The sequence below is a fragment of the Xenopus tropicalis genome, chromosome 5, assembly GCF_000004195.4.
Source record: "Xenopus tropicalis strain Nigerian chromosome 5, UCB_Xtro_10.0, whole genome shotgun sequence".
NCBI lineage: Eukaryota > Metazoa > Chordata > Amphibia > Anura > Pipidae > Xenopus > Xenopus tropicalis.
Window position 1 is genome coordinate 115792415 of NC_030681.2, and position 22112 is coordinate 115814526.

Sequence of the window (22112 nt, forward strand, 5' to 3'; positions counted from 1 at the left end):
GTCATCATTCTATAATTATATGAAATCATCACAGAATTATTATCCAGTCAATCATAAGAACTCCCAAATGACAAAACCACTATGGTGCCCATTATGCTGCTTTGGATAGTATCAACAGTGTAGTCTTATGTGTTAGTCACATTAGGTCATCCAAGGATAAGCTACATTTAGAATATGACAAAAATAACTAAAACTTTTACACCTTCCAGAACTTGGAATAATGCACTACTTTCATATATACCTTTACAGCTATATTTTGCAAACCTAGTTTGCCTGCACATTTGTGTTCTAGGAATATATACTGCTTATGTCACAAACAATCCTATTGGGTTTATTCAATATTTAAATTATTTTTTAGCAGACTTAAGGTATGGAGATCCAAATTACGGAAATACCCCTTATCCGGAAAACCCTAGGTCCCGAGCATTCTGAATAATAGGTCCCATACCTGTAGTATAATCCCATGTTCCCCAAATGAAATTATCATATTTTGTATATATATATATATATATATATATATATATATATATATATATATATATATATAGGGGTTGTTCACTTTAGAATTACATTTTAGTATGATGTAGGGAATGCTATTCAGAGACAATTTGCAATTGGTCATCATTTATTATTATTTGTGGTTGTTGAATTATTAAGCTTTTTGTTTAGCAGCTCTTACGTTTGCAATTTTAGCAGCTATCTGGTTGCTAGAGTCCAAATTACCCTAGCAACCAGGCAGTAGTTTGATTAGAAACTGGAAGATAATTAGGAGAGAGACTGAATAGAAAGTCATAAAAAGTAATTATAACAATAACATTTTAGGCTCACGAAGCAATCATTTTGGCTGCTGGTCAGTGACCCCACATTTGAAAGCTGGAAAGAGTCAGAAGAGGAAAGCAAATAATTAAAAAACCATAAAAGGCAAATGACAAAGATTGAAAAGAATCAGCCTTTCTATAACATACTAAAAGTTAACTTAAAAGAGAAGGAAAGTCATTTTGACATTTTACTGCCAATAGATTCCCCACATTAGTGCCACCTAGAACATTATATTTAGTCTGTATAAAGCTTTACCATACCTGAGTAGGAGCAGGAGAGAGGAGAGAGCTGCACAGACTCTGGCACAGGAAAAAAAAGAGACAAGAAATCTTTTTTCTTTTAATAGAGGACTCAGTGTCTCTGTGAGTGCTTATGGTTGTATTTACGTAGACCTTTCTGATAAAGCTTCCTTAGTTTTTACCTTTCCTACTCCTTTAAAGGTGAACCACCCCTTTAATAACCAATAATTAAGTGTTCATTAAAGATATTGAAATAATAATTAATACAGACATTGAAAAATCGAGACAGAGCCCAAGACAGACTGCAGCAATATGTAAAAAACACACTGAACTTGATAGAAGCACACAATGGCATAAATATCAGATGAGCACCAACAAATGGCAGAATGATTTGCAAACAAGTTGGGTAAACAAGAACTCGGTGTCAGAGAATGGTATGATATGGTGGGCAGTATAAAGACACAAAAGAATATATTATAGTAAGGAAGGATAGAACAGACGAGGATGGAATGTTAATCCGTTAATACAAGCAATATAACAGATGTTACAAAATAAAAATCATGTTAGTGAGGACAAAAAGTGAAGAAAAGGTAAAGCTTATGAATATTATGATGTAAAGCTTGGATGACATAAATGAAATGCGCAGAATGTGTTAGAGATGTAAGAGTTATTACCAGGTGTCATTGCTTAGCTGGTCATATCATACTCTAACACTGTACATATCATGGAAAATAAGGTATGCAGGTTTTCAGATGGGCAGATTTATGAAGCTTTGCCTGTTCAGCTTCAAGCAAATCATTGCTGAAACTGCGAATGAGTTCCTGGACATATCAATTGTTCTGTGTTTTTTTCCCCAAAAGCAGGTGTTTTACAAAAATATAGTCATAGTCATAAACTCATGATTTCTGCAATCATATGCCTGAACCCAAACAGGTAAAGCTTAAATCTGCACCTTAATTTTGTCACTGGAGCTCATATATAAACACTGGGCAAATTTGCACCTGGGCAGCAACCCATAGCAACCAATCAGTGAATAGCTTTGATTTAGCCAGCCCCAAGTAGAACAGTGAAATCAAACATCTGATTGATTGCCATGGTAACTGCAAGAGGTGCTAAATTGCTCAGTGTTCCACTGTGTGGAATTTTTAAGGTAGAGGCAGCAATGAATGAATTGTCTTAAAAATATCTCTGATCTATAACAACTCTGAATCCAACTGCATTCCCCAGTTGCTCATTTTGAAAATCTGCCCCTAATAAACTTAATGTTTTAATTCTACCTGTGAATTCGCTGCTAGTACAGATAAGTAAATAGATGAGAAACTGATCAAGCAAGATGTTTTGCAGACTTTGCAGACAAGAATCTGTTGTTTAATAAAAGGACCTAGACCATGGGATTATTTGGCAGATATACCCTCTGGATTTTTAGCAAATTAGCCAACCAAGCCAATGGCCAAACAACATTGTTTTGAGTAGACTTGAGAGGTAACTTCTCTCATTTAATGAATCTGCCAATCCCAATCTACTGATTGATAAAAGGCATTGGCAAAATACATTTTCAGTGTGGACAGACTGACTGTGATGCATGAAGGTCTAACAAACCGTACCCTATGAGGTGCTATATTGGAGAAAATTTACTGATTTGCCACAATTATGAGCCATTCAGGAAATTTAGGGTTGACTAAAAGACATTTTATGCTCAAGTCATAAGAACAGATATCTGTGAACAATATATTACTTCTCAGTATTTTACTTGCAGACGCCTTAATTAGGGTAGCCCCCTGTTTTTCATGTATTTCATGTATACATTTTGCTTGCTTACATTTGCAATCAGATGTTTACTGTGTGGCTTTGAGCAGATTTTAGGCACTTTCAGTTGAATACAGCAATAAATGTATCCAGTAACTGCTTTTCTTAGAAGGTAATTATCACTAACTTGGAAGCAGCAATGTTCCATTTCTGCTGTACTGAGCAATATGTTCTCTCCTGTATTTTTATATTTGTTTTTGTACAGGTCAAAAAATCTGGCTCTGAGTTCAGTGAGTAAGTGCTTGGACAGTAGTCAAGACATTGATAATTCAGAAGTGATTGGACTAATATCATTTTCACATATGTTTTTAAATCAAGAAGATGAAAGATGTAAATCTGACACAGAAACAGGCAAACCCCCAGTGGATAAAACCTTAGCTCTCGGTCCAATTAATAACTGGACTGGAACAACAAATGCATCAGAGCCAAGTACAGCAAACCAAAGCAGCAGAAAGCTAGTAACGGAGAATCAAAATCAACATGATATGCTGTGCCTGCAATTAAAGGAAAACCTAGATGAGCTTAAAAAGTACATTAAGGAAATGGGGAAGAAAATTCCAGTCCCTGACCAGTGTGTGCTTGAAGGTAAGAAAAGCTGAATCTTTTTTTTTTGGTTTCACTGGAATTTATTCAGTATGAAGTACAGGATTGTTTAAATCTTAAAGCTGAGATGAACAAGATAAATGCTGTTATAAATACCAATGTGTTATATAAAATGTGCTGTTAAAAACATGGAAAAATAACTGTTACTGCTCTTGTATTGTCCTGCTAGGTCTATAAAAACTGTGGCTAGTTCATAAAGATAATTCTAGTTTAACAGTTGGGACATTTGTGATGATATGCTAATTATTTGTAACAGTGGTTATTTGTAACAACAAGTGCAATTGCAGGCTGCGATGTGCAAATCTGTGCTGTTTCTCTTTAGTGAAACAAATCACAAAAGCGTGGAAAAAATTGTGAAACGCATTGAAGTCAATAGGGCCTTCTTTTCACTACATTTTTTTCCACACAGGATTCATTGAACTTTTTTTTCCAAGTTTTGTTTCCCAAATGCATTGAAGTCAATGGGAGTTGAAAATGGCGAAACATGGAATTTTGTCACAAACCCATGGGCAGGAGAAAAAATTCACTCATCAGGGCCAGTAAATTTAGTGCATTCAGTTGCACAAAAAATCATATCATTTAAAGGTGTTATTGCCTTTTCCTGCCTCATTTTCATGCAGTTGGACCAAATGAAACAGGGGAACCCTAGACCCACGGCCACAAAGCAAGTGGTATTTCCTGCGTTTCCACAGTGACCTGCATTGATCACTACAACACAGTTGTGCCCAAGAATAGGCTGCACACATCACTCAGAATGCCAACTGATTTGAGAATATTTAGACAATTGTATCTGATAGGCATTGAAGTGCAAGGCCAACTGCCTCTATTTTGATGCATCTGGAGCATCACCCCATGTGACAGCAATTGTGCTAGAATCATGAACATAGCGATTGTGTTTAACATTAAAGATACCAATACACTGGACAATTTGGCTGATATCCAACCAATCATTATGCAGGTTAATCTATCAGCTATTGTCTGCTTTTAGCATCTAATCCTATGGCAAGGCAGCAATGCAAACAGTTGTGCTACCATGCCCCCCCAGTTTTGAAAATCATATGTTCCATGAAGACAGGGCAAGTGCTTGATGTATGTTATTGTTTACTGATTAACTAAGAACACATTGTAAGAATTGGTGTCTTTAAAAAATGAAAACTTCGATAACTGTATATAAACTACGTGTAAAAAGCATAGGTTTATAAAATAAACCAGAGTACAACACTTAAATAAACATTTACATTTCAGACATTTTCATGCAAATCATTATTTTTTTAGAACTAAACTTAGAATGAGTGGGATATCAACAGCCCATATATTTAACAATAATAAGGAAGTGAGACAGAAATGCCCAGCAACTAAGTGTTACCAAAACGAACAAGTGAATGAATGATTCTATCAGCTCATCTCAGTGTGTCTAGGAACAACTGCCTTGGATACTTGCCGGTATAAATAAACACTTCTATCTATTCTTTGTAGGTATGTGTCTCATAGGGACTGCCTTTCACATTGGCAAACTGACTGTAGCATGCTCTTTTTATTTCTCCTCAGTTTGGAACCTTTTCAAAATATTTGTACTTTTGCAATTTCTGGGAAATTCCTCAAGCAGAAATCTTGTAGTTATTACATTCACAAGCATGGGGGGTCCAGGACTTACACAGGAATACGTTTTCTGTTACTCATGGTAGATTTATTTAAGGCATTTTTAGTTGCAATTGAAGTAGTCTGGTAAACAGGGTTGATTTTAACATCTTATGTTGTTTTACTACGTAATGTGGTAGAAATTTGGGGACAAAGTACTTCTGTTATTACATTGTATCTCATTGAATGGAACCTCGTTGTACAGCTTTTGTAAAGCTTGTAAATTTTTCAAGCCTAAATGAAGGTGTTCAGCCAGTCAGCTGTGGTGCAATGACTATCAGGACCACATACTGTATGGGCTAGCAGCTATACCAATCATTGTTTTACCAAAACACACTTTGGGACACAAGTTAACAGACACTGAGCCCCTGTACTTTCATGCCTTTTTTTATCCAGTTTTAAGACTTAAATAGAGTTCTATATAAAAAAAGGTGATTCATATGAACAGATCATAATATTATAACTCATCCAATGACATTTTATCTAAAAAGAGTTATTTTTATTTTATAGAAATTATTGTCTTATCGTTTTATACATGCAGATATTGAGGATGATGTATTACATTTACTGTAGTCTATCTTATCCTGACACCTGAAATAATCCTTTATGTACTGTAGGTTTAGGAGCCATAGGGTTGATTCACTAAAGTGCGATAACGCTTATCGCATGCTTTTTTGCGTTAAATAGACACGAAAAAAACACGCGATTCGCTTAAGTATTATCTCATGCGTTAAGACGCATATCGCGCGTGTTAATTAGCGCGCAACTGCATGTGTTAATTTTACCGCATTGCGTTAATTAGAGCGCAGAAATAATACTAATGCATGATTCACAAACCCTAAGGGGCTGATTTACTAACCCATGAATCCGAATTGGAAAAATTCTGATTGGAAAACGAACATTTTGCGACTTTTTCGTATTTTTTGCGATTTTTTCGTCGCCGTTACGACTTTTCGTAAATGTTTTTTTTTCGTAGCCGTTACGATTTGCTTGTATCTTGTTGCGACTTTTTCGTATTGAGCGCTCGTAAGCGGCGGGCGAAACTTTCAGACTTAGCATGATTTTGGAAGCCTCCCATAGGACTCAATGGCACTCTGCAGCTCCAACCTGGCCCAAGGAAAGCCTCCCATAGGGCTCAATGGCACTCTGCAGCACCAACCCGGCCCAAGGAAAGTCTCCCATAGGGCTCAATGGCACTCTGCAGCTCCAACCTGGCCCAAGGAAAGTCTCCCATAGGGCTCAATGGCACTCTGCAGCTCCAACCTGGCCCAAGGAAAGTCTCCCATAGGGCTCAATGGCACTCTGCAGCACCAACCCGGCCCAAGGAAAGTCTCCCATAGGGCTCAATGGCACTCTGCAGCTCCAACCTGGCCCAAGGAAAGTCTCCCATAGGACTCAATGGCACTCTGCAGCTCCAACCTGGCCCAAGAAAAGTCACCATACTGAAGCTTGAATGAATCCGAAACTTTCGTACTCGGTGCGAAAGCTGCGAAAAAGTCGCGACTTTTCACGCGCTACGAAAAAGTCGCGACATTTTGCGAAACATTCGTAATGGCTACGAAAAAGTCGCGTCAATTTCCGAAAAAATCGCAAAATACCGATCATTACGAAAAAACCGCATTCGGACGCCTTCGGACCGTTTGTGGATTAGTAAATGTGCCCCTTAGACACGCTAAATATCACATTAGTCTGTGTGAAAATTAACACCTACTTGAGGCAGGCGGTAATTATAGAAAAGTACAGTTCATGAGCTTTTGGCAACACAATATGGACTTTGCAGTGGGATTTATAAGTATGTGTTGGCCCTAGAGTGATGCAGCCTCCAGTTTGCAGGGAAATGGTCATTTTAAAAAAAAGTAGTTTTACGAACGTAATGGTGTGTATGGCTAATATGGCGTGTGCACGCGATAAGTAGTGCACATGCGTTAATTAGCGCGCACGACAAGTAGCACGCACGAAAATAGTCTTCGCAACTTAAATAACGCAATTTAGTGAATCGTGCGTTAAGACGCGAAAAATAAGACGCAATAAAATTTTTATCGCATGCTATAAATAGCGCTCGTTTTATCGACCTTTAGTGAATCAACCCTCATGTCTGTACCACATGTATTACTATTTAAAAGGGAAACCGTTGCAAACAAAATGTACTTTTATGAGTATTTTATCATCCAGCTGCAACAGGCAAACACCCCTGCAATCACATTAACTAAGCAAAAAGGTGGTAGGAAGTTTTGCGTAATACTATGTGGCATTAGACGAAGAGACTGCTACTAATGCTAAAGCCAGATAGCTACTGCAGTCGCTGAAGGATAAAAATATATCCACTTGTGTCTCAATATTTTGTCACAAATTTGTCTTCGCGTTAAACTTGAAACCCAAGGAAAATGGAAGTAAAGTTGTTACAGAACAAAATATAAACACACAAATGTCACCTGTTGGAATATTCAAAGAAACATATTGGTAGTAATCATATGTAATGTCTCTGTATTTATATGTAATGTATCTGTAGACTCAAATATCTCAGTGGCTAATCTTACATTAAACTAGGTTTGTAAGTGAATCTTTTATCTTATCTTATGGCAGTATCCTATTCAAGACAAACCATAAACATTTTTTTTCCTGCAACAATAATGCCCCTATAAATAGAAATGTGCATCACTAAGGGGCAGATTTATCAGTGTAAAATTAGAGTTCACCACCACCACCATGGGATTTTTAGAGGAGTATTTATTAATGGGTAAAGTTTGAGTTCACCATTTGATAAAATCCCACAGGAATGAGTAGAGAGTGGGGAACTGTTATTGTGGTGTATTAATTTTACACTTTGATAAATCTGCCCCCAAATATATGTTAATGTCTGGCCAGGTGTGACATATCCAACATTGACTGCATTTACTAAGGGCTTCTGGGCATCCATATTGTTCTAGTTACACATGTTTCTATGCAACAATATACCATTCATATCTGCAGACACCTGTAACCCTAATTTTCATTTTGTAAAGAATTCCTCAAATGTGTGAAGTTTTGGTGCTGCCTATGACAAACAAGTGAAACATTCATGAAAAAATGTAACCCTGATTTTCCATCAGTGCTACCTCTGTACACCTTAAGGCTAATGCTAGACGTGAGGCGTAGAGGCATAGAGGCGTAGGGCAGATATTTTCGGCAAGAGTTTGAAAAGTCTCATGTTTTTATGTGTATATCGGCTACATGTGCCTGCACCCGAGCGTATTCCATTCATTCGTGTGCAGGCACAAGTAGGAGGCATAGGCATTCGCTTGCCGAAAATATCCGCCCTACGCCTCTTCTGGCATTAGCCTAAAAATGTCATATACAGGAGCTGTGATAAAACTGAATTGTTTTTCTTTACTAGATGGATGTTGTTGCTGATTTAGGTTCTTTTTACTATTTTTTAAATAATTATGCAATCAAAAGATTTGTAGTTAGGTTTAATTCTAAGAGTTTGAGAATTTTTGTAATTAACTCTTATGGACATGATTAAAAAGACTTAAATCAATTGTAATTGTAGCTCAAATAAGAGAATAACGGTAAAAAAAATCTTATCATTCTAATATAAGAGAAAATGTCTCCTACTCACATCTGGAAGTGAAAGAAGGGGCATTTTTCATACACACTGTAGCAATAAAGAACCGTGTATGTTCACTATGTAAATTCTCACGGGAAAGGCCTTTGCGCTTTCTGTTTTAATTTAGTGTACAGAGAAAACTTTTGATACCTTTCTCCTAACCAAAAGTAATATACGTAAAAGATGGAAACCTGATAGAGTTTTTTTACTTAGAAGTTCAAAAAGCAATTCATGCCATCTTTTAGTCATATTATTAAATGTTGGTCTGGTACTGATCATCATTCCTACATGAAATCTCCCTGCATAGCTCTGCATAATACATTGGTTCTTTTTTAAATCATCAACAATGACAAGTTTAACCATTAGAAGAAAAAGATGTTATACTAGTGCAACTATCCATTCATTGACTGGGTTGGTTGTTTTATTTAAAGAAATATGAACATGAGTCTTAAGCTTGAGATCCATAGTAGATTGAGAACTTCATTAGCTTTAGCAGTCACTGACTAACCCAACCTTGAGTTGCAAAGTCATCCAAAACAGTGCCAATTGTTACTGTATATAATTTACCAATTTTCTGCCCAGTTTTCTAATTTATTTAAACTGTTGTGCAAAATGGAAACTTCCTGCTATTGTTTTGCATAATCTACAAGCAATCTATAAGCAACATCAGCAAACAGAGTCGGTACATGCACTGTATACCTTACAGTCATTTATGAAGAAATTAATAATCAGTGGACAAGGGACACCACAATTTAGCATATATCCTTGAATATCAATCCAAGTACAATAATGTGTTTGAGTTCAACATCCTTAATTTAATAAGTAACCCTTTGTGTGGGGCTGCATCAAATACTTTATAACAAGCTAAGAAAATCACATCCACTGCCACTCCCGTGTCAAGGTTTCTTATGATTTTATTTCTGTATTTTATAATAAAAGGCACTTAATCTGTTGGGCATTAAACCATGCCAGCACAAACCCTTAGTATTGTGATGTGATGTATTCTAGAATCTTATCCTTTAATACTCACTCCAAAAGCTTTCTTATCACAGATGTCAGACTTGCCAACATGTAAGTATCAAGCTAATGGGATCCTTTTTTATGTACAACATTAATGATTCACCAACCTCTTGGTACCTCTTGATGCCAGATATCAAAAAATTACAAAATATTGAGTAAAGGCAACCCCAGGCCATTCACTTGTAAATTATATGTGTAGTAATGCTGCAGTTACCCTAACTTACTGGAAGTAAATATTGTAGCCTGCAAGTCTTGCAAGTCTGCAAGAGTTTATAGACTTATTTATCAATTTTCAATTTTGTGAATTTTAGTTTGTTTTATCTAAATTGAATAAACTTGCATATCAAATGATCAATTATTTATTAAGAAGGAAAGCTTGTTCGAATATTTATAGGTCCCTGGTAAGGCCTCACCTTGAGTATGCGGTGCAGTTTTGGGCTCCAGTCCTTAAGAGGGATATTAATGAGCTGGAGAGAGTGCAGAGACTGCAACTAAACTGTTTAAGGGGATGGAAGAGTTAAACTATTAGGTTAGACTGTCGAGGTTGAGGTTGTTTTCTTTGGAAAAGAGGAGCTTGCGAGGGGACATGATTACTCTGTACAAGTACATTAGGGGGGATTATAGGCAGATGGGGGATGTTCTTTTTTCCCATAAAAACAATCAACGCACCAGAGGTCACCCCTATAGATTAGAGGAAAGGAGCTTCCATTTGAAGCAGCGTAGGTGGTTTTTCACGGTGAGGGCAGTGAGGTTGTGGAATGCCCTTCCTAGTGATGTTGTAATGGCAGATTCTGTTAATGCCTTTAAGAGGGGCCTAGATGAGTTCTTGAACAATCAAAATATCCAAGGCTATTGTGATACTAATATCTACAGTTAGTACTAGTGGTTGTATTTATAGTTTATGTATGTATAGTTTAGTCCTTGTAGATAATAAACTTGGCTGTAGCAAGCAATGCCAGGCAGCAGCTGCAAGGGCAAACAAGGTTCTGAGCTGTATTAAAAGGGGTATAGATTCACGGGAGGAGGGGGTTATTCTTCCCCTTTACAGAGCACTGGTAAGGCCCCATCTAGAATATGCTGTTCAGTTTTGGTCTCCAGTGCTCAAACGGGACATTATTGAGTTAGAGAGGGTCCAGAGAAGGGCAACTAAGCTGGTAAAGGGTATGGAAAGTCTCAGTTATGAAGAAAGACTGGCCAAGTTGGGTCTGTTTACACTGGAGAAGAGGCGCTTAAGAGGTGACATGATAACTATGTATAAATATATAAGGGGATCATATAATAACCTCTCTAATGTTTTATTTACCAGTAGGTCCTTCCAACGGACACGAGGGCACCCACTCCGTTTAGAAGAAGGGAGGTTCCATTTAAATATTCGGAAAGGATTTTTTACAGTGAGAGCTGTGAAGTTGTGGAATTCCCTCCCCGAATCAGTCGTACTGGCTGATACATTATATAGCTTTAAGAAGGGGCTGGATGGATTCTTAGCAAGTGAGGGAATACACGGTTATGGGAGATAGCTCTTAGTACAAGTTGATCCAGGGACTGGTCCGATTGCCATCTTGGAGTCAGGAAGGAATTTTTTCCCCTCTGAGGCAAATTAGAGAGGTTTCAGATGGGGTTTTTTGCCTTCCTCTGGATCAACTTGTAGTTAGGCAGGTTAGGTATAGGCATTATGGTTGAACTTGATGGACGTATGTCTTTTTTCAACCCAACTTACTATGTTACTATGTTACTATGTTACTATGTGAGTGTATAGATTGGTAGGTGTGGGTTAGGTGTGCTGGGTTTACTTGGATGGGTTGAACTTGATGGACACTGGTCTTTTTTCAACCCTATGTAACTATGTAACTATGAATAAAAAATTTAATATCTCAAATTTTTGGAGTTTGAGAGTATGCTGGTGACAACTCCCATTGACTTCTATAGAAACTCGCAAGCTTTTAGATGATGAATTTTTACATAGGAGTTTTCTGGGTTTTTTTTCCTCGATTTTGAATCGAGAAAAAACAAACTCAACCGTTGATTCTTTAACATATTTTCTCTTTGTCCTTCCTTTGCTTCTTCCAAACAACTTTGTTGTTACAGGTTCCACCCACGAATATACCATTGCTGTTTAGTAGCGCTCCAGTGCAGCTTCTCTACATTTATGGACACTATTATGAATAGGTATTGATATTCCTGTTTAGTGATGAGTGAATCTGTGCAAAACTACAGAAAAATTTGTGAGACAGCAAAAATTGTCGAAAGTGCGGGTGTCACATGACTTTTCTGTTGCGTGCAACTTCTTTTGATATGACCGCAGCCAATTTGATGCAACCGCACCTATTTTGATGGAACTGCGACATTTTTTCGACACACAACACAATTTTTTTGCTGCAGTTTTGTGACACAATTCACCAATGGCAAAATGCGGAAATTTGTTGCGAATCCATGCTGGCGAAAAAATTTTCTCATCACTATTCCTGTTAATAACTTATTAAATGTATGTATTTTACTTTGCGCACATAGACACTTGCATATGTTCACTAATAATGTAACTGTGGTTTTGTGCATTTAGTTGTTGTCCAGTGGACTGATGTGAAAAATAGTACTGTTATTATAGCTTGCATATATGCATTTAAGCACTGATCTGAATTTCAGGAATGATCCATTTTCCAGCCTCAACTAAATCCTCTTCTGTACATAGATATAGTGATCAGTGATTATGGAATTTAGATTTATTGATGTCCATTGTGGTAGTATTAAATATAGTACTAAAAGCTAAACTCAGTAATGGAACACATCTGAAAATGCCAAGTATGAAATCAATGCAGTTTTTATTTGGACACAGGCAGATAAAGGATGTTTTTTCCCATAAAAACAATCAACGCACCAGAGGCCACCCCTTTAGATTAGAGGAACGGAGCTTCCATTTGAAGCAGCGTAGGTGGTTTTTCACGGTGAGGGCAGTGAGGTTGTGGAATGCCCTTCCTAGTGATGTTGTAATGGCAGATTCTGTTAATGCCTTTAAGAGGGGCCTGGATGAGTTCTTGAACAAGCATAACATCCAAGGCTATTGTGATACTAATATCTACAGTTAGTATTGATGTTTGTATATATAGTTTATATATATCAGTGTATAGATAGGTCAGTATAGGTTTGTGTGTGCTGGGTTCACTTGGAAGGGTTGAATTCTGGTCTTTTTTAAACTCTTTGTAACTATGATAATGTGTCCCTTACTAAAAAACAAAACCAAAAAAGTGATTGACCCCTGGTATGTAGTGATTTTCCCAAAACACTTATTTTAGGGAATTATTCATAAAACAGTTCTGGTTTTTGCTATTTTGTTTGGCCCTCTCTTACTTCTCTTGTAATATGTATAACTAATTGTCTTGGGCTTTACTGTGCAAATACAGCTATGCCAAAACTTTTGAGATTTCTTTATATTTGGGGAATAAGTCGAGAAAATGGTTTCCCTTAAATTTCACAAATAACTATTTGCCTATTGTTTTGTTGCACAATGTTTTTGTCTCTATTATTGGCTATGTATAGTTTTTAGAAAAAGTTTTTTTTTAAGTGATGTAGTTACATCTTGGCTTCAAATGGGTTCATTAATCATGATACTGGTGTCACTGGTCAGAGAGCCCTTGTTGAGCTCATGAAGTATGCTGTTCTGAGATTTTCTTTGCCGTTTTTTTAGCCTTTTGTTCTCTCAATGAAGTATGGGACAACAGAAATAATACAATGATATGTATAATTAATATATTTTATATCCAATATTATAGAATTAGAAGCATAATTATAATGATTCATAACATATTTGATACCAAAAAAGCTTTAGAATAAATGGGGTATCTAAAAAGCTCTTGAGAATTTTATAAGGAAGCACAGAAAACAATTAAACACACCCAGTGTAAAAGTGCAGACTGGAACATGGTGGAGGTGTTTTATGATCATATTTTAATATTTCATAAGGACGATGCTTTATAATAAGAGCAGATGCACTATTTTAAGGGGCAAGTCACCCACACATGCAAAACTAAATAAAAAAAAGTTCTTTGAAAATGAAACATGTTTTATTAAAATATCCATATCTGCACTCCTCATCACTGTACTCCTCACATTCCCCCCTCACTGCCTATAATTGTGCAGCCTGTGCATGGGCATCGGGTCCCCCACTCTGGTGCATACACAAGATTTTGGGGTGATAAAAAAATTTGCCTTAATTGCAATGTCCACAAAATGGTGCCTGTCTGCTCACCGAAGGAATTAAAATTTAAATCATTTATACGGTGTTAATTAAGTTTATTTTTCTCAACTAACATGACAGAAAAGGATTTGGAATTATTTCTTAGGGTGACAGGCCCCCTTTAATGCTTTAAATGACACCATTATTTTACACGGCCTCAGACCTGGCATAATCCATTAACATTTATGGGACAATCCAAGGGATATTGCAAATTACAAGTGAAGTAAAAATTTTGGGAAAAGGTGGCGCAAATCAGGGTTGCCACCACATGTGCATGACTACACCCCTCATCTACCCAAACCCCACCTCTTTCATAGCAATCTTACACCGGGAATCTAACATGACTCATGTATGTCTTCCCTGGATGGCAGCCTTGGTGGTGCTTAACTATGTCTGTAACTGAAACCTAGCATTAAAAGGTGATGTTTGGTGTATTGTTTAATGACTTCTTTTGTTTGCTTTTTTTAAAACAAACAAAAATAAATATGCTCCTTAAAGGAACAGTAACACCAAAAAATGAAAGTGTATAAAAATAAATTACGATATTATGTACTGTTGCCCTGTGCTGGTACACCTGGTATGTTTGCCTCAGAAAGACTACTATAGTTTATACTGTATAAACAAAGCTGCTATGTAGCCATGGGGGCAGCCATTCAAAGGAGAAAAGGCACAGGCACACAGCAGATAACAGATAAAGCTCCATTATATTCTACAGAGCTTATCTGTTATCTGCTATGTAACCTGTGCCTTTTCTCCTTTTTTCCAGGTTGAATGGCTGCCCCCATGGCTACACAGCAGCTTATTTATATAAGCTATAGTACCGTTACTTTAGCAAATACACAACTTTACCTGTGCAGGGTAACAGTACATTATAGTTTAAATACTTTAATGCACTTTCATTTTTGGCGTTACTGTTCCTTTAATATACATAAATAGCAATAATAGGTCCCTGTAAGGTATTCAGTTAGGCCAATGGGTATGATGGGCGAATATGTCCCGTTTTGCTTTTCAAAAAAAAATAATTGTGACACACAGTGATGTAAATGACCATTTTTTCTTGGTGACTTTTTCCAAGCCATGCAAATTTTTATTTTCAACACATTAAAGACTAAGGGTTTTTGTTTGCGTCAAAACCTGGTAAAGAATTTTGCCCACCACTAATGGTAACAGTAAATATTTATTTTGACAATAAGTAGAACATCTAAGGTGAACAATCCCTTTAATTGATGAAGCTATGGAAATGTGAAGTCAGGTTTAAACTAAATACACCAAACTTGAGAAAGGCTTCAATTTAAAACAAATGCTGCTTGAATTTGTGAGGTCCAAAGAAATTCTGGGGAAACCTTCAAGGCAAAAGACAGATGATGCTATACAATAAGACAAGAAAAATGACCAGAATTTGTTAAGGTCTGTATTAAGAACAGACAACAGATATACATGCAGTAGAGCAAAATAAAGACTTGTACAGGTATGGGATCCTTTATCTTAAAATCCAATATCCAGAAAGCTCAGAATTACGGAAAGCCTGTATCCCATAGACTCCATTTTAATGAAATAATTCAGATTTTTAAAACTGATTTCCTCTTTCTATATAAAAACAAAACAGTACCTTGTAATTCATCCCAACTAAGATATAATTAATCCTTTTTGGATGCAAAATAATCTTATTGGGTTTAATTAATGTTGGTCCCGAGCATTCTGGATAACATGTCCTATACCTGTACTACTATGGCTGTAAAATTTTTTGGATGTAAGGGATCATATCACTAAATGTACATTGCCTGTGTCTGTGTTTGCAAAAAATCATTTCAAAATCTAAGGTTTTTCATCACAAACCTCTGATCATAAAATTGCTAACCCACTATCCCTCATCAAGGTAAATCCCATACAGTAGTCTTAAAGAAAAAATATACACCCTTTTTATTAGTGTGCATCAGTCCCTAAGCTCAGTAAGTGAAGTAGCACAGAGCATGTGCAGGGAATCAGCAGAAAAGAAGTTGGGGAGCTACTGGGGCATCTATGGAGGCACAGATCTTCCCTGCTAAAGGGCTGGGGTTGCCTTGGGCTGGTACAGGAGCCAACACACAATGTACAACATGTGTGCCCTACTTCCTTAGGCTTTAGTTTTCTTTATGCATACATTGTCAACCCCTCCATCACTTCCTTCTACTGTGAAATGATAGATACTGGGGCTTCTGCTTTCCAGAGAATCTGTGCACCAACCACCACAGGAGGCAATGGCACTTCAAGTTCCAAAACCCACTTCTTCACAATGGATCAAGGTGAGGGAGGAGTTGCATGAAACTGTGAACCTAAGGGGGGTTGAGAAATGGATCAGCACTTTTTGTATGGAATCCCATATGTCTGTGTTAAAAAATACAAATTATGCAGATGTGTATCTTTTTTTTTTTTTTTTACAAAAGCCCAACTGAATCAGTTTGTGTCAAAAAACAAATATAGAGTGAAACCTCCCCACCTAGTTGTGTTATATACTGCCTTTCTGAAGGATAAATTTGTTAAAATATATATGGAGATTGCTATAAAAGTAGGGGGGAGTACAACCAATAGGATCAATGCTTTTGTCAGGAGACAATTTTCCCAAGATAAGGCAGGAAAATGCTTGTTTTTGGTTGTAGCAATTTTGGCCAGATCAGTAGCATTGCCATTACACTTTAACTATTCTTTGAATTAACCTTGGAGGCTTCTGAAATCCCTCTATATTAAGGGAATTATATCAAACACTTGTTTAAATAGGAAGCTTATTCATAAGCCCTCGCCATACAAACAACATACAAAGAAGACAGAATATAAATCATGAAAATTAATTGTGCCGATTAAATGCTACACTTATGTTTTCAATTACCTTTGCTAGACTAGGAACTTACTACTATAAGGAAAGATATTGCAAAATGTAAAAGTTGTTGTCACTGCTGTTTTTATTGAGGTTTTCCTTCTCCCACAATGATTTCTTCATCTGTTGCTCTTTGTGGAACAGGAGGCTTTATTTATAAAGCCCAAGACAAAGCAGCACTCTGTTTTTGAACTTAGCGCCTTGCCCCACAGACCTTAGAATGGAGTGAAAAGTTATATCTCACGCAGAATGCAGTGGTGACTGCATCTGGAGAGGGTGTTAGGTGAGTGGCAAAAAAGCATCTTCTGGGACACAAGGCTAGGGAGCAGCAAGGTGCTGGGGAGCCCTGTACTTAGTGCTTGCTTATAGTATGTATTAGACACAGGCTCCCTTGCACCCAACAGTACTGTGTTGTGTGTCTTGTAATGATGCAAGGTGCTAAACACAGTTTGCATAGACCGGCGAACATGTAAGTCGCCGGCGGAATGGCAGACGCGGCGGCGCGATTTCGCTCAAATCGCCGAAAAAGACTTGCAAGTCTTTTTCGCCGATTTCCTGAAATCGCCCCGCCGCGTCTGCCATCCCGCCGGCGACTTACATGTTTGCCGGCGGGATGGCAGGGGTAGGCAACTCGGGGAGATTAGTCGCCCGCGAACAGGGAGTTTTGTCGCGGGCGACTAATCTCCCCCGTGTGCCAGAGCCCTAAGAGGTGCAATTTTGCACCCCTCAGTACTCTAACACTTGTGTCTGGGGAAATGGTAAATGAGGCCAAGGTTCCACTACTGCTATTTCCTTAATTGCAGACAAGAAATTGCATTGCTTGTGGATTCCACAGGCAGTTTTCTATCTCTTTTATATCTGGACCATTAAACTGAACTATCCTTACCCCATGGCCTCCAAGTAAGTTCTCCTGGTAACACCTCTAAGGCAACCTTTTATTGTTTTCTCTGGTCATAGGGTCACAACCAAGAAGCAATCTTTACACTCACAACCAGATTACACTCCCTACAGGTTTTGTAGCCAAGGGAGGGAGTATATTAACAGAGTATATAAACATTATCATGTAGCTAATATCTGTGGGAACAGATATGAAAATCTTCCTTCAGTTACTGGGCAGATAACATTATACAGAAGCAGGGTTGGGTCACATGTGACTATGCTTTCAGCTGTACCACATCACTGCATGTACAGCCAGATGGCGTAGGAAGAGGTTTTTCTCACTTTTTGGTTTTGGTAGTGGCTTGCATATAACCATTCCAAGCCATATACAGTAAGGAATGCCTCAATCAGATTGTTGTTATGCTTGCTTGACTTGAGTGCAATAGTGGAAAAAATATTATACAACCTACTGTACTTCTTGGAAGTCAGTGATGAGATGCACAGTACAGTATGTTATGTTGAAATGTTGGTCATTCCTTTATTCCCATTACAAACATATAGGAGTACATGGTGAGCATTTTAAATGGATACCGTTATAAAAGCTGGAGTTTTCTAGACTAAAGCCATAAATCTTCAGATCTGCCATAGCTTTAGTGTTTTGTGTTGCGTAAGTAATGCAGGGGATCTCTTAACAAATGAGGAAAAAAGAGAAAAATTCAAAGGCTGAAAATTGTTTCTCTATAAGCAGTGTCCCTTGTAATTCTTTCTCTGGATTCCTGTCTGATCCCCCTGGTCTTCTCTAGCAAATTCCTTGCTGTAACACAAACCCCTTGTGGTGACCCTTTTTTTCAAAATCGTGACCTTTAAATATATTGCGTTTATGGCTTTCTACTATTTTCATGCCTATGTTGAGAACAGGCTATTAAACAATTCCTTCACAGAGCTGGAATTTACTCAAGGGTGCAATGCATTCAATAAATGTCACATAATCAGTCAACACATACAGATTGCTTGCATTTATCTATGGTATTGTAGCAACACACACAGATCAGTAAAACATTCCCATATAATTTGTTATACATGAGACAGGTATTCTGTTATAATATATATAAAATTAATATCAATAACGGCGATTCAAATGTGCAAACTGATAATATTGTATAGGGGTAATTTTCTATACCTCGGGACACAGGTGCTAGAGCACTAAGGGGCAGAAGAATATGCAAGAGCTTCCCCCCTTAGTGCTGATTTAACAAGGATTTGTGCCCCAACTCGATCTAAGGGGCAAACCACAGGTTCTTGTGGAGCCTAGAGGCCTTCAGTAAGTTACACAATGCAGGACACAATATGTAAAGGCCAATTGAAGCCTTGCACTTTGCACACTGCATTGTAAATGATTCCGTATATGTTTAAATGTGCTTATATATGTTATATACTATATTAAGTATGTTATAGATGGACATATGGGTAACTGCAACTCTTGTTGCCCTTAGGGGCACATTTACTAAACCACGAACGAGCCGAATGCGTCCGATTGCGTTTTTTTCGTAATGATCGGTATTTTGAGATTTTTTCGGAAAATTATCGCGACTTTTTCGTTACTAATACGATTTGTGTGAAAAAACGCGAGTTTTTCGTAGCCATTCCGAAAGTTGCGCAAAATCTGGCGATTTTTCGTAGCGTTAAAACTTGCGCAAAAAGTTGCAATTTTTCCGTAGCGTTAAAACTTAGGTGAAGCGTCGCACCTTTTAAGTTTTAACGCTACGAAAAAGGCGCAACTTTTCGCGCAAGTTTTAACGCTACGAAAAAATCGCCAGATTTTGCGCAACTTTCGGAATGGCTACGAAAAACTCGCGTTTTTTCACGCAAATCGTATTGGTAACGAAAAAGTTGCGACAATTTCCGAAAAGTCGGAAAGACGCCGAAAAAAATCGCAAAAAATACGAAAAAGTCGCAAAATGTTCGTTTTCAAATCGGAATTTTTCCAATTCGCTTCAGATTCGTGTCTTAGTAAATGTGCCCCTTAGTGTTGTTGCACGTCTGCCTGGGAGCACAGTAAATGACCTCCATTATATCCCTCTCTAGCAGTAGAACCAAATGATTTTTTTTCACTATTCTTAATGCGTAAATAAGAAACTAAGCTATAGGACTAACTTAGCATTCCTTTTCGCTACATACACAAAGGCCATTAAGTAAAGCACTAATGATTCAACCTACTGTTCTGAACACATTACTTATGTAACATGTGCAGTCCTGTCATTTAACAGCACAGGTACTTGCATGTAGAGCTCATTCTCCTCTTTAAATGTTGGCTGCAGTAGAACCATGCTTCCACCCACCACTTTGTGGATTAAAAAAAAATAAAATGCCAAGCCTTACAATGTGGTGGTTCCCACAGAGTGGAGGTACCATTTTATTTAGCCATTACCCATCTCCTCAAGCCTATGCAACTATAAGCTTAAGGGGATAGGTGATGGCTAAATAAGATGGTACTTGCATCTGTGAGATCCACCACATTATAAGCATATTAGCATTTTCTTTTTCTAGCTTGCTCATATGTATTTTTCATAGTTTAAAGCCTGCGGTTAACCTGGATAAATGCCAAATCAAAGCATCCCCTTTGGTTCTTGATTAAATTAAATGATGTGTATTTTAAAAATGCCTGTTAAAAATCTTCAGGGGAATGAAAATGCTTTGGAAATGCTCAAACCCAAGTAAATGTATCCTTTGGTGCTGAAAAATGAAGCTGGTTCCATATGAAAAATGGAAAATTCCAATATTATTTATAGTTGCATTTGTTTTAATTTTATAGCAAATATTTGCCATTCGATCCAGCCTGTAGGCAATAGCCTGCTCCATTACCTTTGGGGCAAAACTACTACTGCCAAGTTTTCTCAGTATGAGAATTTATTAATCTGCAAAGTTTATAATATAAATGTATTAGAAACTGCCTGAAACTTTTCTTAACTCTATTGCCATCCACTTTACTACCACTATTTTTATATGATTCTTACTGTCAGCTCTGTTACTCATCTACCAGACAAATTTACAGCTTTTGTGATGCATTTGCCTCTGCTGCTCTTCTGCATATCATGCCAATAAAATTGCATTAATTGAGGCATCAGTGGGGTATATGTTTTTAAATATATATTTCAAAGAAAAACAGTAAACTTGCTCTATAAGCAGAGAAGAGGTCAACAAAAACAATAGTCACTGGAGGGTCTGGTTGTGGGTGGCCTAATTTGTACACAAAGGACAGAGGGTGCTAGTCTGAAGGGACCCTTGGCACCCGACTCGAGTATAAGTCGAGGGTGACTTTTCCAGCACATTTTGGGTGCTGAAAAACTAGGCTTATACTCGAGTATATACAGTAGTTATATCATTGCTGAATGTTTGCATCTGGCATAAAGGATTTTCTGTAAAGAGGGAAACTGTAAACAAAATTCATTATGCTGTAAAACCTGAGATTATGGAAAACAAGTCTTCTTAAGGGTTATTATCCAATAGAACTCATTCCACTAAATGTCTGGTAAGTCAGTAATTTTTTTAGGGGGCCTTCTCTTTTTAACCATCAACTATATACTATAATAAGCTTACAGGTTCAAATTAACAGCTTGTAAAAAATGAATTAATATCAACTATTGACACCTCAAGCTTTTTTTTTACTCCAAATGCATTAAAGTCTATAGGCATTTTTTTCTCACTCCTACTGCATGACTTTTTTTTTTACGTGCAACTTTTTTGGTGATTTTTTTTCACACAGATTTTTGGTGCATTTTCGTAAAAAAAAATCACCACAAAAAAATTCACGTATAAAGTTGCACACATAAAAGTAGCATTTTGCTAATTTTTTGCCGGTTTGCATATTTTTTAGCAATATCACTAAAGGGGACAGATTCACTTATCACTAATAAATATAAAAACATATCAATCTGCAGGGAATCTTACTGGATTTATTCTTTTACAGTTTAATCTTTCACAAATAAACCATTGTTTTTGTAACGTCACCAAAGCTATTCTAACGCCTAGGGGGGCAAACGAATGTTTGATTTTTTTTTTCATGATTTGTGCCAAAATACAATGCTGACGCATAAAAAATACAATTTTATCTACAAGGATTGTAGGCATTGGTTATAAACCTATCTGAGATTTGTGTCTAGTGCTGAGGTTTGCATGCATCTTTTATGGGTTTTATAAAGGATAGATCACATTTTTCACCATTTTTGTTTGGTGACCCTGGGTCTCAAATAGGATGGTAACCGGAAGTGGCCTCCTTATAGCTTCTGTAAAATTATTTGGGGCTTATTTATTATGGGAAAGTGGGCATCAAGAAAAACAGCCGCATACCTTGAAATACACAATTTTACCAAGAAATGTATAAAGAATGCACGCAATATGTTCTGAGAACAGCACATTTTTTTCTTTAGGTTATGCACCAATTGG

General features: G+C 37.2%; 1 protein-coding gene across 3 annotated transcripts in view; it reads left to right on the forward strand.

The window, feature by feature from the left end:
• veph1 (ventricular zone expressed PH domain containing 1) overlaps window positions 1-22112 on the forward strand; it is a 192341-nt gene that overhangs the window by 105061 nt on the left and 65168 nt on the right. For all 3 annotated transcript variants that reach the window (XM_031902403.1, XM_031902402.1, XM_002933254.4), the window contains exon 9: window positions 3070-3449. In XM_031902403.1, coding sequence (XP_031758263.1) covers window positions 3070-3449 — 380 coding nt within the window. The remainder of the gene's footprint in view (window positions 1-3069; window positions 3450-22112) is intronic.